Source organism: Bufo bufo, chromosome 1, assembly GCF_905171765.1.
Source record: "Bufo bufo chromosome 1, aBufBuf1.1, whole genome shotgun sequence".
NCBI lineage: Eukaryota > Metazoa > Chordata > Amphibia > Anura > Bufonidae > Bufo > Bufo bufo.
In genome coordinates, this window is record NC_053389.1 from 803,602,892 (window position 1) to 803,619,584 (window position 16,693).

The 16,693-nt window shown below is 43.8% G+C and overlaps 1 protein-coding gene across 1 annotated transcript in view; it reads right to left on the reverse strand.

Annotated features, from left to right (window-relative positions):
* Positions 1–750: 750 nt before the first annotated feature.
* The window catches only part of LOC120988611 (probable N-acetyltransferase 16), an 84,499-nt gene continuing 68,556 nt past the window's right edge, over positions 751–16,693 (reverse strand). The window contains exon 4 of the mRNA XM_040416191.1: positions 751–1,454. Coding sequence (XP_040272125.1) covers positions 843–1,454 — 612 coding nt within the window. The 3' untranslated portion in view covers positions 751–842. The remainder of the gene's footprint in view (positions 1,455–16,693) is intronic.

Genomic DNA, 16,693 nt, shown 5'->3' on the forward strand with positions numbered 1-16,693 from the left:
GCTGTGTAAAGAATCATTTTTTGCGGGACAATCGTAAAACTACAACTGTAGTTTTTATTGAAGGTGAAGTAAAAAAAAACACGAATCAGAAATTGCTATTTTCTATTATCTTCATAGGAACATATCTGGCTTACTCGATCCCCACTATGGGTAGCTGTTTAAAACAGCAGGCACCTGGCAGCTATGGTGCCCACAGTGCTCGCAATCTTTAAATACCCAACTCCCAAGTTATATTTACTTTGGGTGGTCGGGAGGAGGTCAAGTGTGTCACTCAACTAAATCTGCTACTGTATCACCAATAGCTCGTACCATTTGTAATATTGGAGTGTTTTTATTTGGTAGATGCACTTTTGGGTGCCCAGGCACTAGATCTGGAATTACTACCCTGTAGCCTCCATAGAAGGAAAAATATGAACCTGTGTGCCACCAGTTGTCACCCGCTTCTCTTCCTTGTTATGGCCAACAGCATAATGGAGATTAAACACTGGTTCTCCTAATCTGTAGGATTCTTTTTGGTTGAAGGAATGGAAGACAGATTCATAGGAATCAATGTTTTAAATAAGCATGTAGCACTGCATTTTAACATCAAATCTATAGGCGCCTTTCACATGAATGATATAGATTGGCTCAGGATGCGTTCAGTAAAACTCGCACCATTTTGCAAGCAATTCAGTTGGTTTTGTCCGCGATTGCGTTCAGTTTTTTCCACACGGGTGCAATACAAACATATCTTAGCAACCTTAGAAAACCCACTCGTGTGAAAGAGGTCATAGAAATGGGGTCTTTGGACAGATTCTTAAATGCAAAATAAGAGCATGCCGAGACTGGGAAGTGGAATTCAATCAGACCGGGCATTCAAAAATAAACTGCTCAATAATACAACAGTATATATTCAACCCTTCACACAGTTGGACAAGCTCAGTCTGGAGACTCTTCTCTGCATATAGGATAAATATTATATCACTCCCTGCCGGCAATCCTTTTACTCCGATTTTCAACTGCTCTAGAACATGGACCTTAGCACAAGATGGATCATTTCCAAACAGGTCGATATCTATAAAGCATAATCTGTCTGCAAAAGGCATTGGATATGGTTGAGAACCAAGGCTAAGAAACTCTTCTGGAGAGGCATGGGGGCCATTACTGCCAGGTGTGACCTTGGAAGAAGATGCAGAGTCACTAGAATCCTCAGGATGTGAATAAATCCAAACAATCTCTCTTTTCAGTAGAAGATCTAGGTTGGACTTCTGAGCGGCAATAGGAGACCAACTTTGAACCAGCAATCCACCAGGAAGCAATTGCTCTCTCGTCTTTGACTCTTCAAGGAATCTGAGAATTTCCTCTGGTCCCAGAACAGATAGCTTTTTGGATCTGTCTTCATTATTCACTCGAGACTCCAGTAACCTGAGTTTTGCTTCCAACTGGTCAGCAGAAACAAGTACAGGTATCACTGCCTAATGGGTAACACAATGAACATAGGAGAGAGGTTCAGATTCAAAAGATTTAATGCAATACATAGATGAACTGTTATAAAAGTAGAAGAGGAACAAATGGAAAACAACAAAACTAGTTCTGAGCAAATCAAAGTAATCAAAGTGGACTTCAATCCAAATTTCAGGAAAAATTCAATTTCCTACGAAGCCAAATTTCCTCGTGCTTCATGGTAACAAAACAATTTTCTCTGAAATGGCATTAAAAATAAAATCATACTTAACTCATCCATTTGAGCGCGAAGAGGCTGTCGCAGCCATCTTGCTTGAATTTCTAGCGCAAAATCTTGTGCTTGATGACCCATGACATCCCCCGCCGTATGAGATTTTGTGCTGGCTCTTCAAGCAAGATGGCCACGATGGCTTCTTTGTGCTCAAATTGATAAGGCAAGTACAATTTTTTTTTTTTTTTTTTTAAATGATCAACCCCTGTAAGACCTTAATAATAATCTCAGATGCCACGATCAGCAATGAACCTGGCATCTGAGAGGGTTGAATGACAGGTGGTGGAACAATAGCCATCCCCAGTAGTCATTGCACCCGGTACTTACAAAGAAAAGCGGAATCAAATCTCTAAACGAAAATAAAAAAATAAACAGATTTAAAAAATAGATAAGTTATTCCAACCAATAGTCAAATAATTAAAGTTTGTAAATTGAAGAAGATTGAACATTCAAACACATGTATTACCAGTTTGCCAAGGAAGTTGTAATACTTTCACTCTGCTCATACTATTATAGTATTTTTGATGATCCCAGTTTGATACACTGGACATTTAATAACAAGGTGCAGAACTTTATTACAACATTGGTTTGCTAGTCTAGTAAAATTGCTAGTTAAATATTAATATTGATAAGATATGGTGGGGGGAGGGTTTATTTAGCTGTACTTGACTAAGGGACCTGTTAATTGGTTTTGGGGTGAGATTGGATTCTCCACGAGCAAAGAGATGCATGGTTTTCTTCCTTTTTCTTCCCTGTGCAGACAGGCTGAAGGTGCCATTGTGGAATACTAAGGGGCTAAAAGGTAGGCTTAAGCTTATAGCAGTGTTTAAGCTCATTAAAAACAGACCAGGTACAGTTGTGGTAGCAGAAACTCATCTGACTAAATATGATGTAAGGAAATACTATGGTCACAGTTCAGAACTTCAGTCAGCAAAATTAGAAATTGACACTAGTCTTCCTTATCCACTCATGTTAATAGGAAGCTAAGGTTAACACTAGGTTCTTCACCAGAACTTGCTGCAAGGCTAGTTGGACTGGAGAAAAATCACATTATGTCTGGAGTAAGGTAGCAGAAAATTGGTGCAAGTTCACTGGAAGCAGACATTCTAGAAAGACCAGAATAGGTGCAAAGAGTTGTAGAACCAGGAGAGACAGATCGTGCCTAAACAGCAGATTGGTTAATGCAGAAACTTGACACAGTCAGAATAGCAGGAAAATCAGAAGCCAAATCAAGAAACAAGGGGTTAAATCAAGAAAACAAGCCAAGGTAGGTACACGGTGTTGACGAGCAGATCTTCAGTTCAGACATAAAGCATAGAAGTACAAAAAGAGCCACTTTACACAATCACAGGAAACTGGCAATGATTGACTAAAAACCTCCTAGCTCTGGGTTTGTATGCTGAGCCAGGAACCATGCACATCATGGCTTGCTAAACTAGTCCCGACAGAAACTACATCTTTTGTATTAGCCATGGAAAACCACCTCTTTTTGCTTGAACTCTTCAATGTTGTAGGAGTGTAATTTATGATGCAGGCAGCTCTTCTCAGCATCCTCCCAATGAACCTTCCAGGAGTGCAGCTCCACACCCAATACTCTCATTCTTCCCCACCTACTTAGCACAATTTAGCCTAATGCCCCCCCCCCCTCATTACACTATCATTCCCTGCCCAGTACTTTGTGGAACATGCTCAGTCCCTTTTTCATGGTGCAGTATGGGCACTTCCTACTCTAGTACTGTGCATTTCTGCACCCTATTAGCCTCCTGGACTATATCTCAAATACACCAGAGAAGGAAACGGTCTTCTCCCAGCTTCTCCATTTGCAGGCCTGTGCCCCAGTAGCAGTAATAATTTGGTGACATGGCATCTGCTATGCTCAGTAGGACCCACACTGGCTTGGGGATGATGAACTGTGTTCACCAGGGAAGCGGGGCTAGGCAATATTTTTTTAACCAATTAAACTAAACTAACTAACTTAAAACTACAGGGACAGCACAACTGTAAGGGGGCAGCATTAATGAGAGAGAACTACTGTTAGGGGGTCACTTTAGGGATAGCACAGTTTTAGGCTATACACTAATTGCCAGCATTACTGTAAAGGCGGAACTAAGGGGGCATAACTACTGTGTGAAGACAGTAAGGGGGTATTCTACTATATAGGGCACTGAGGGGGCATTCTATAAGGGGGAAAAACTACTGTGTGGAATTAGCTAGCTGAATTTTAGTGCAGACGCAGCATCAACACTCCAACAGCAGCCGCCGCATGGTGTCTGCCTCACATTGTTTTTAATAGGAGCACTGCATTTCATGGCCAGCAGTTTAAAGTTGTGACTGTGCAAAGAAAGGAGTTTCCCGCTTGGCACTGTGTCCAGATGGATGCCGCTTAAAGCAGTGACAGGTGTCCGCTTGAGGTTTAGCTCAATTCAGTGGAGCTCAACCACGAGTGGGTCCACGGCCTTCAAAGTGAACAACCGCAGTGGTTTCTGCAGCAGATTTTGACAGCATCAAAGTCTGCCATGTGAACACACCGTAAGGAGGAATAAAGGGGATTGGGTCGGTGTCACGGATGATGTTGCAGATAGCTGGAAGTTATGGATAAACATCCGACTGGCTTGATCCCAAACTAAGGAGCATGAAGGTGACCCCTATAAAACCCTAAGAGCTCACCCTGACTGCTAAGCACATACAAGGGTCTCAGAGGTAGACGATTGCATGCCCTCGTACCTAGACTGTGTGACACCTGAAAACCCTATAATAGTGAGGGGACACGGCCACCGGCTCCCTGCACTTAATACGGAGGGAGTCAGGGTCACCTAGAATCAAGCTAGCAAGGAAACACAAAACATGAAAGGACTTATCTGAACAAGCAGCAACAGAAGTCTCCAACAGTGAACACTTCAATCCAGGAAGTAGTATAAACTGCAAAGTGAGGCAGTATGGGAGGGAATATAAAGGATTAGTCTAAATAGGTGACACCTGGGAGAAGGAAATGAGATGACAAAGTGAAACCAAAACAAAGAACATCATGCAAGAGGTAGAAAAGGACGTCTGTCAGACCTTCTCACAGAAGTGGCGGTGACAGTCGTATTATGCAGATAAAGATTGGATGGAGTTAGTGCTGTACCAATAGAGTTACATTTATCTGGGTCTGTCTCTCTAGAGATAGAAATGGGGGTTAGGGTGTTAATGTCAGCCCTAGGGTAGAAAAACACAGCTGGCCGACACTAACACATAGTGATAGTAATGGAGGTGTCCGTCAGATGCCTCCATTATAAAACCACAGTAAAGTGTGAAAAACCCCACAAAAAAAAAAACTTAAATAACCACTCCAGCCCTTTAACTTCTTAAGGACACAGCCATATTTCACCTTAAGGACCAGGCCATTTTTGGCAAATCTAACCATTGTCATTTTAAGTGGTGATAACTTTAAAACGCCTTGACTTATCCAGGCCATTCTCAGAATGTTTTTTCGTCACATATTGTAATTCATGACACTGGTAAAATGAAGTAAAAAAAAAACATTTTTATATATAAAAAAATACCAAATTGCAAATTTCCAAGTTTCAGTTTCTCTACGTAAAAACATAGAAACATAGAATGTGTCGGCAGATAAGAACCATTTGGCCCATCTAGTCTGCCCAATATACTGAATACTATGGATAGCCCCTGGCCCTATCTTATATGAAGGATGGCCTTCTGCCTATCCCATGCATGCTTAAACTCCTCCACTGTATTTGCAGCTACCACTTCTGCAGGAAGGCTATTCCATGCATCCACTACTCTCTCAGTAAAGTAATACTTCCTGATATTACTTTTAAACCTTTGCCCCTCTAATTTAAAACGATGTCCTCTTGTAGCAGTTTTTCTTCTATTGTCTCCTCTTTTACCTTGTTGATTCCCTTTATGTATTTAAAAGTTTCTATCATATCCCCGATGTCTCGTCTTTCTTCCAAGCTTTACATGGTAAGGTCCTTTAATCTTTCCTGGTAAGTTTTATCCTGCAATCCATGTACTAGTTTAGTAGATATATTTTTATTTATATATATATATATTTATATATTTAGTAGCTATAAATATATATATTTAGTAGTTTAGTATGGAAGAAGTGAACCAGCCGGTCGAGTATGAGCAACCTTTGACCGAGCGCAGGTTTCACAGGCTGTCACGTAATTCTCAATGCTCTTACGTAACCCTGGCCACCAGAACCTCCGGGACACCAGATCACAGGTGGACTTACCACCAGGATGTCCAGCAAGGACAGTATCGTGATGTTCCTTGAACACCTTGTATCGCAGGCCCTCAGGAACAAACAACCTCCCTGGGGGACAAGAACCAGGAGCCCCCTCCTGGGCTCCCAACACCTCCATCTCTAATTCAGGGTATAGAGCGGAGACCACCACCCCATCCGCTAAAATCGGTGCAGTATCCTCTGAATCATCTCCCCCAGGAAAGCTGCGAGACAAGGCATCTGCCTTGACGTTCTTGACCCCTGGGCGAAAGGCAACCACAAAATTGAACCTGGTAAAAAACAGTGACCATCTGGCCTGCCTAGGGTTCAGACGCTTGGCAGATTGCAGGTAAGCCAAATTCTTATGGTCTGTATATACCGTAACGGGGTCTGTATATACCGTAACCAGTGACGCCATTCCTCAAAGGCCAACTTGATAGCCAACAACTCTCTATCTCCAACATCATAATTCCTCTCAGCGACCGAGAGCTTCTTGGAGAAAAAGGCACACGGGACCCACTTGCCAGGGGATGAACCCTGTGACACCACCGCACCAACCCCCACCTTTGATGCATCAACCTCCACTACAAATGGCTGACACACATCCGGCTGCACCAGAATGGGAGCAGACGCAAAATACTCCTTAATAGCCGAAAAGGCCTGCAATGCCTCATCCAACCAGACAGAGACGTTGGCGCCTTTCTTGGTCATATCAGTAAGAGGTTTAACTATGGTAGAGTAGTTCGAAATACATTTTCTATAATAATTCGTAAACCCCAGGAACCGCATCAAGGTTTTCTGATTCTCTGGTCGGTCCCATTCCAGAACCGCCCGGACCTTCTCGGGGTCCATACGAAAACCAGAATCAGATAGCAAGTATCCCAAGAACAGAAGCTCTTTCACCGCAAACAAACATTTCTCCAATTTAGCATATAATTTATTCTCTCGAAGGATCGTCAATACCTGTCTCACATGATCCTGATGGGTCTTTAGATCAGGAGGATAAATTAAAATATCATCCAGGTAAACTACTACGAACCTCCCCACCAAATGATGAAAAATGTCATTGACGAATCGCTGGAATACTGCTGGCGCGTTTGTCAACCCAAAAGGCATAACCAGGTTCTCAAAATGACCCTCGTGCGTATTGAAGGCCGTTTTCCACTCATCCCCCTCATATGATCAGATTGTAGGCCCCTCTCAAATCCAACTTGGAGAACACCTTGGCTCCTACAATCTGATCAAAAGATCAGAGATCAAGGGCAGGGGATATGGATCCCGGACTGTAATACGGTTCATTTCCCGGAAATCCAAACACGGTCTCAGTGATCCATCCTTTTTCTTCACAAAGAACAAACCCATTGCCACTGGAGACTTAGATGGTCTGATATGACCTTTTGCCAAACTCTCTGTGATATACTTTCGCATGACCTCTCTTTCGAGTTGAGAAAGGTTGTAAAGCCGAGACTTTGGCAACTTAGCCCCTGGGATGAGATTAACTGGACAATCATAGTCACGATCAGGGGGCAATTCCTGAGCCCCACCCTCTGAAAAGACATCCGCAAAATCTGAGAGATATTGAGGTAAAGCCGTAATGGACACACCAGAGATAGATGTGCCAAAACAATTATCCGAACAAAACTCACTCCAACCGATGATTTGTCTCGCTTGCCAGTCTATAATTGGGTTATGTTTAGTCAACCATGGTAACCCCAAAACTATAGGAGCTGGCAAATCCTTCAAGACAAAACAAGAAATAATTTCAACATGTGAATCACCCACCCTTAAGTGAATACCATGAACAATGTGAGTAAGACTCCTTTGAGAAAGAGGGGAAGAATCAATTGCAAAAACACGAATCTCGTTCTCTAAAGTGCAAGTACTTAGTACATAGTACATAGTACATACATAAGGCCGAAAAAAGACATTTGTCCATCCAGTTCGGTTTGTTATCCTGCAAGTTGATCCAGAGGAAGGCAAAAAAAACCTGTGAGGTAGAAGCCAATTTTCCTCACTTTAGGGGAATAAAAAATTCCTTCCCGACTCCAATCAGGCAATCAGAATAACTCCCTGGATCAACGACCCCTCTCTAGTAGCTATAGCCTGTAATATTATTACGCTCCAGAAACACATCCAGGCCCCTCTTGAAGTCTCACTGCTCTTACCGTAAAGAATCCTTTTCTATGTTTGTGTACAAACCTTCTTTCCTCCAAACGCAGAGGATGTCCCCTCGTCACAGTCACAGTCCTGGGGATAAATAGATGATGGGATAGATCTCTGTACTGACCCCTGATATATTTATACATAGTAATTAGATCTCCCCTCAGTCGTCTTTTTTCCAACGTGAATAACCCTAATTTTGATAATCTTTCAGGGTACTGTAGTTGCCCCATTCCAGTTATTACTTTAGTTGCCCTCCTCTGGACCCTCTCCAGCTCTGCTATGTCTGCCTTGTTCACTGGAGCCCAGAACTGTACACAGTACTCCATGTGTGGTCTGACTAATGATTTGTAAAGTAGTAGGAATATGTTCTCATCACGGGCATCTATGCCCCTTTTGATGCAACCCATTATCTTATTGGCTTTGGCAGCAGCTGCCTGACACTGTTTTTTGCAGCTTAGTTTGCTGTTTATTAAAATTCCTAGATCCTTTTCCATGTCAGTGTTACCGAGTGTTTTACCATTTAGTATGTACGGGTGACTTGCATTATTTCTTCCCATGTGCATAACCTTACATTTGTCAGTGTTAAACCTCATCTGCCACTTATCTGTCCAAGCCTCCAATCTATCCAGATCCCTCTGTAGTAGTATACTGTCCTCTTCAGTGTTAATTACTTTACACAGTTTAGTGTCATCTGCGAAAATTGATATTTTACTATGCAAGCCTTCTACAAGATCATTAATAAATATATTGAAGAGAATACTTAGTCCTAGATTTTGAATGAAAAGAAAGTCAATTAGGTTTACCCCAGCACCACAATCAAGGAACACCTCAACAAAAACATTTCTTGACTCCAGCGCCACCATAGCTGGAAGGAGAAAACTGGAACTTTCTTTTTCTCTACCACCTGCGGTTTAACATAAGGACAAGCAAAAACAAAATGACCACTCTTTCCACAATAGTAACATAGTTTGTGCAATTTCCTAAAGTCTCTACTATCAGAATGGCAAGAAATCTGACCCAATTGCATGGGTTCCTCCGCTACCCCTGCGTTACCTGTAACATCACCCGGGGAGGCAGTAAAGATGAAACCACTCACAGAAGGGATACCTTGTGCAGGGGGAGCCCTATACCTCTCTCTGATACGTCTGTCTAGCCATACTGCTAAAGACATGGCGTTCTCCAAAGAGTCTGGGTATTCATGAAAAGCAAGGGGTCAGATAACCCCTGACAAAACTGGCTACGTAACGCGGGATCATTCCACTCTGATTCAGTAGCCCATCTCCTAAATTCAACACAGTAAGCCTCTGCAGTATGTTCCCCCTGAAACCAATTACATAATCGCGACTCTACCATCGAGACCCGATCTGGGTCATCGTAGATTAATCCCAGAGCCTTAAAAAATTCCTCCACCGACCGGAGCACCCGAGAACCAGGTGGCAGAGAAAAGGCCCAGGATTGCGCGTCCCCTTTAAGCAGAGAAATAATTATACATATCCTCTGACTCTCATCACCTGACGACGATGGACGCAGCCGAAAGTACAATTTGCAGGACTCTCTAAAACGGACAAAGTCATCCGTACCCCCTGAAAATCGATCAGGAAGAGACACTTTAGGCTCCACACAAACTTGACCTCCTCCTGATGCAAGAGCACTCTGACACCGTGCGACCGAACCACGTAGCTCCGTAACCTCTAGGGATAGCCCCTGCATGCGGTCAACTAATGCTTCAATTGCCGTCATCACAAAACCGCTGAGTAATGACAGTCAAAGTTTTGGGCGGATTATAATGTCACGGCGGACGTGCACTCAGACTAACAGATAAACCACCAACCAGGCTCTAGGCGAGAGGCAAGGGAAGGGTCACCTCCTAGCTAATCCCTGACCTCTCTCCCTGCACTGCTCAGCCCACATGCAGACCTTGGTGGTAGGTATGATGTGTTCCTGTGCCTGGGCTGAAACATCCTAAATTCCCTGAGATGGTAAAGAGGGGAAATAGGAGCAGCCTGCTCGCACAGAACCTGGATGGGAGAGATGACACAAAACAATCAAACTAGAAACCACACTTATCTTTCTGAGCTGGAACAGACAACTTTCCTTCCTAGCTTCCAAGACCAAGACCAAAGTGATTTCTATAATCCGCTCAGAGCACTGGGCTGGAGTGCTATTTAACCACCTCCGGACCGCCTAACGCTGATTCGCGTTCCGGAGGTGGCAGCCCTGCGCAGAGTCACGCATATATGCGTCATCTCGCGATGGCCGAGATTTCCTGAGAACGCGCGCACACAGGCGCGCGCTCACAGGAACGGAAGGTAAGAGAGTTGATCTCCAGCCTGCCAGCGGCGATCGTTCACTGGCAGGCTGGAGATGTGTTTTTTTTAACCCCTAACAGGTATATTAGACGCTGTTTTGATAACAGCGTCTAATATACCTGCTACCTGGTCCTCTGGTGGTCCCCTTTGTTTGGATCGACCACCAGAGGACACAGGTAGCTCAGTAAAGTAGCACCAAGCACCACTACACTACACTACAACCCCCCCGTCACTTATTAACCCCTTATTAGCCCCTGATCACCCCTGATCACCCCATATAGACTCCCTGATCACCCCCCTGTCATTGATTACCCCCCTGTCATTGATCACACCCCTGTAAAGCTCCATTCAGATGTCCGCATGATTTTTACGGATCCACTGATAGACTGATCGGATCCGCAAAACGCATACGGACGTCTGAATAAAGCCTTACAGGGGCGTGATCAATGACTGTGGTGATCACCCCATATAGACTCCCTGATCACCCCCCTGTCATTGATTACCCCCCTGTCATTGATCACACCCCTGTAAAGCTCCATTCAGATGTCCGCATGATTTTTACGGATCCACTGATAGACTGATCGGATCCGCAAAACACATACGGATGTCTGAATGGAGCCTTACAGGGGCGTGATCAATGACTGTGGTGATCACCCCATATAGACTCCCTGATCACCCCCCTGTCATTGATTACCCCCCTGTAAGATCCATTCAGATGTCCGCATGATTTTTACGGATCCACTGATAGATGGATCGGATCCGCAAAACGCATACGGACGTCTGAATAAAGCCTTACAGGGGCGTGATCAATGACTGTGGTGATCACCCTATATAGACTCCCTGATCACCCCCCTGTCATTGATTACCCCCCTGTCATTGATCACACCCCTGTAAAGCTCCATTCAGATGTCCGCATGATTTTTACGGATCCACTGATAGATGGATCGGATCCGCAAAACGCATACGGACATCTGAATGGAGCCTTACAGGGGCGTGATCAATGACTGTGGTGATCACCCCATATAGACTCCCTGATCACCCCCCTGTCATTGATTACCCCCCTGTAAGATCCATTCAGATGTCCGCATGATTTTTACGGATCCACTGATAGATGGATCGGATCCGCAAAACGCATACGGACGTCTGAATAAAGCCTTACAGGGGCATGATCAATGACTGTGGTGATCACCCCATATAGACTCCCTGATCACCCCCCTGTCATTGATTACCCCCCTGTCATTGATCACACCCCTGTAAAGCTCCATTCAGATGTCCGCATGATTTTTACGGATCCACTGATAGATGGATTGGATCCGCAAAACGCATACGGACATCTGAATGGAGCCTTACAGGGGCGTGATCAATGACTGTGGTGATCACCCCATATAGACTCCCTGATCACCCCCCTGTCATTGATTACCCCCCCTGTCATTGATCACCCCCCCTGTCATTGATCACCCCCCCTGTCATTGATAACCCCCCTCTGTCAGGCTGCATTCAGATGTCCGTATGATTTTTACGGATCCACGGATACATGGATCGGATCCGCAAAACACATACGGACATCTGAATGGAGCCTTATAGGGGGGTGATCAATGACAGGGGGGTGATCACCCCATATAGACTCCCTGATCACCCCCCTGTCATTGATCACCCCCCTGTCATTGATCACCTTCCTGTAAGGCTCCATTCAGACATTTTTTTGGCCCAAGTTAGCGGAAATTTTTTTTTTTTTCTTACAAAGTCTCATATTCCACTAACTTGTGTCAAAAAATAAAATCTCACATGAACTCACCATACCCCTCACGGAATCCAAATGCGTAAAATTTTTTAGACATTTATATTCCAGACTTCTTCTCACGCTTTAGGGCCCCTAGAATGCCAGGGCAGTATAAATACCCCACATGTGACCCCATTTCGGAAAGAAGACACCCCAAGGTATTCCGTGAGGGGCATATTGAGTCCATGAAAGATTGAAATTTTTGTCCCAAGTTAGCGAAAAGGGAGACTTTGTGAGAAAAAAATAAATAAAATCAATTTCCGCTAACTTGTGCCAAAAAAAAATTCTATGAACTCGCCATGCCCCTCATTGAATACCTTGGGGTGTCTTCTTTCCAAAATGGGGTCACATGTGGGGTATTTATACTGCCCTGGCATTCTAGGGGCCCTAAAGCGTGAGAAGAAGTCTGGGATCCAAATGTCTAAAAATGCCCTCATAAAAGGAATGTGGGCCCCTTTGCGCATCTAGGCTGCAAAAAAGTGCCACACATGTGGTATCTCCGTACTCAGGAGAAGTTGGGGAATGTGTTTTGGGGTGTCATTTTACATATACCCATGCTGGGTGAGAGAAATATCTTGGCAAAAGACAACTTTTCCCATTTTTTTATACAAAGTTGGCATTTGACCAAGATATTTATCTCACTCAGCATGGGTATATGTAAAATGACACCGCAAAACACATTGCCCAACTTCTACTGAATACGGCGATACCAGATGTGTGACACTTTTTTGCAGCCTAGGTGGGCAAAGGGGCCCACATTCCAAAGAGCACCTTTCGGATTTCACAGGTCATTTACCTACTTACAACACATTAGGGCCCCTGGAAAATGCCAGGGCAGTATAACTACCACACAAGTGACCCCATTTTGGAAAGAAGACACCCCAAGGTACTCCGTGAGGGGCATGGCAAGTTCCTAGAATTTTTTATTTTTTGTCACAAGTTAGTGGAAAATGATGATTTTTTTTTTTCCCTTACAAAGTCTCATATTCCACTAACTTGTGACAAAAAAAAAAACTTCCATGAACTCACTATGCCCATCAGCGAATACCTTGGGGTGTCTTCTTTCCAAAATGGGGTCACTTGTGGGGTAGTTATACTGCCCTGGCATTCTAGGGGCCCAAATGTGTGGTAAGGAGTTTGAAATCAAATTCTGTAAAAAATGACCAGTGAAATCCAAAAGGTGCTCTTTGGAATATGGGCCCCTTTGCCCACCTAGGCTGCAAAAAAGTGTCACACATCTGGTATCTCCGTATTCAGGAGAAGTTGGGGAATGTGTTTTGGGGTGTCATTTTACATATACACATGCTGGGTGAGATAAATATCCTGGTCAAATGCCAACTTTGTATAAAAAAATGGGAAAAGTTGTCTTTTGCCAAGATATTTCTCTCACCCAGCATGGGTATATGTAAAATGACACCCCAAAACACATTCCCCAACTTCTCCTGAATACGGAGATACCACATGTGTGACACTTTTTTGCAGCCTAGGTGGGCAAAGGGGCCCATATTCCAAAGAGCACCTTTCGGATTTCACTGGTCATTTTTTACAGAATTTGATTTCAAACTCCTTACCACACATTTGGGCCCCTAGAATGCCAGGGCAGTATAACTACCACACAAGTGACCCCATTTTGGAAAGAAGACACCCCAAGGTATTCCATGAGGGGCATGGCGAGTTCCTAGAATTTTTTATTTTTTGTCACAAGTTAGTGGAAAATGATGATTTTTTTTTTTCTTACAAAGTCTCATATTCCACTAACTTGTGACAAAAAATAAAAACTTCCATGAACTCACTATGCCCATCAGTGAATACCTTAGGGTGTCTACTTTCCTAAATGGGGTCATTTGTGGGGTGTTTGTACTGTCTGGGCATTGTAGAACCTCAGGAAACATGACAGGTGCTCAGAAAGTCAGAGCTGCTTCAAAAAGCGGAAATTCACATTTTTGTACCATAGTTTGTAAACGCTATAACTTTTACCCAAACCATTTTTTTTTTACCCAAGACATGTAGAACAATAAATTTAGAGCAAAATTTATATATGGATGTCGTTTTTTTTGCAAAATTTTCAACTGAAAGTGAAAAATGTCATTTTTTTGCAAAAAAATCGTTAAATTTCGATTAATAACAAAAAAAGTAAAAATGTCAGCAGCAATGAAATACCACCAAATGAAAGCTCTATTAGTGAGAAGAAAAGGAGGTAAAATTCATTTGGGTGGTAAGTTGCATGACCGAGCAATAAACGGTGAAAGTAGTGTAGGTCAGAAGTGTAAAAAGTGGCCTGGTCTTTCAGGGTGTTTAAGCACTGGGGGCTGAGGTGGTTAAACTAATGACCCCACCCAGTGCACCTGATGCGAGGCGGATCCAGCACGGCTCCAAAACAAAACACTAAACTCGTGCTGCTATTCTGGCCGACCTCTGCACATAGTCAGGGCGGGGCATGACACTGCGGCTTTCTGCAGACAAACAAGGAGGGCAGGGGTAAAGAGTGGGTGGAAGATGATGTGGAGGATGATGAGATACTAGACCCCACATGGAATCAAGGTCATGCGAGTGACCTGTCTATTTCGGAGGAAGAGGCGGTGGTCGCACAGAGGCACCAGCACAGCAAAAGAGGGAGCAGGGTGCTAAAGCGTCTGTTACATTCTTGGGTGACATTTTTCCATTTTTGCCGTGAATAAACCCCTGCTCTGCATAGGTGACAGGGATCTAAATTTCCAAAAATCGTCTGTTACATTGTCAGGTGACATTTTACTAATTTTGCCGTATACAAACCCCTGCTCTGCATAGGTGACAGGGACCTAATTTTTGTAAAATCGTCTGTTCAATTGGTGGGGGACATGAACACAGTTTTGCCGTGAATAAACCCCTGCTCTGCATAGTTCACAGGGACCGGAATTTTTAAAAATAGTCTGTTCTGTTCCATTGGTGGGCGACATTAACTCATTTTTGCCAATGAAAAAACCCCTGCTCTGCATAGGTGACAGGTACTTAAATTTCTAAAATTCGTCTTTAATTGACGCGCATCCCCACCTTTCATTCAATCCTTCCGCTTTAACAACTTGTCCCACATTTCCGCTCGATCACATTTCAGCCATTGACCTTTCTTGGATCTGGTATCCCTTTCTCACGCTCCCTCTCCGGCGTGGAACCCTGATTCACCGCTAACCGTGATCAACATGGTAGGCGCAGATAAGAACATCGAATGTTGATAGAGAAGATATCCAATTGGATCGTAGACATCACGGGGACGTGTGACATGGTGGAGCAGTATGTGTGCACACACCTACACGTACTGACTGATGGGTCTGCCCCCTTCAACTTCTGGGTCTCCAAATTGGGCACATGGCCTGAGCTTACCCTTTACGCCCAGCTGGAGGGGGTTATCACAGGTTATATTTCCCAATGTTTTGGGGTGTACCCAATTTAAACAAAAAATAAAATAATAAAATAAAATAGAAAACAAAACCAAAAACCAGTGTTGGCTACCTCCTCCTCCTCCACCGCCGCTTCCACCTACACCGCCATATCCACCACCTCCTCAACCTCCTACTCCATATGGACCTCCTCCTCCTAGTTTAAGATTTTTCTTTTTTATTTTTACATATTTTATGTTATTTGAAGTCATTTCCCTATCCACATTTGTTTGCAGAGCACTTGCCATGCTCTTAACCACATTTTGCCGCCATTTGCAGCCCTCTAGCCCTTTCCATGACTTTTTTAGAGATATTTTAGTGCTCCAAAGTTCGGGTCCCCATTGAATTCAATGGGGTTTGGGTTCGAGGTCAAGTTCGGGTCCTGAACTCTAACTTTTTTGTGAGGTTCGGCCAAACCCGTCAAACCCGAGCATCCAGGTGTCCGCTCAACTCTAGTGAAGCGTTAAAGAGGCTTAGTCAAGAACCTAAAAGGCTTCCAAACAACCACCCATTGTACAAGCTTAATCTTGTTCTGCAGGATGGTATACTGAAGGTGGGAGGGAGACTGGAAAATGCATCGTTACCTAGCAGAGTGAAGTATCCAGCAATTTTACCCAAAAACTCTACCTTCACAAGATTGATTATTGATCACTACTAGAGTTGAGCGGACACCTGGATGTTCGGGTTCGGCAGGTTCGGCCGAACTTGAAAAAAAAGTTCGAGTTCGGGACCCGAACTTGACCCGAACTTGACCCCGAACCCCATTGAAGTCAATGGGGACCCGAACTTTTGGGCACTAAAATGGCTCTAAAAATGTCCTGGAAAGGGCTAGAGGGCTGCAAAAGGCATCAAAATGTGCTTAAGAGCATGACAACTGTTCTGCAAACAAATGTGGATAGGGAAATGACTTAAAATAACATAAAATACAGAAAAAAAATAAAATAACAATCTGGATCTACGAGTAGGAGGTTGAGGAGGCGGTGGATGGGTGGATGTGGCGGTGTAGGTTGACGTGGCGGTGTAGGTGGAAGCGGCGGTGAAGGAGGAATAGGTAGCCAACACTAATCTGTGTTATTTTTTATTTTT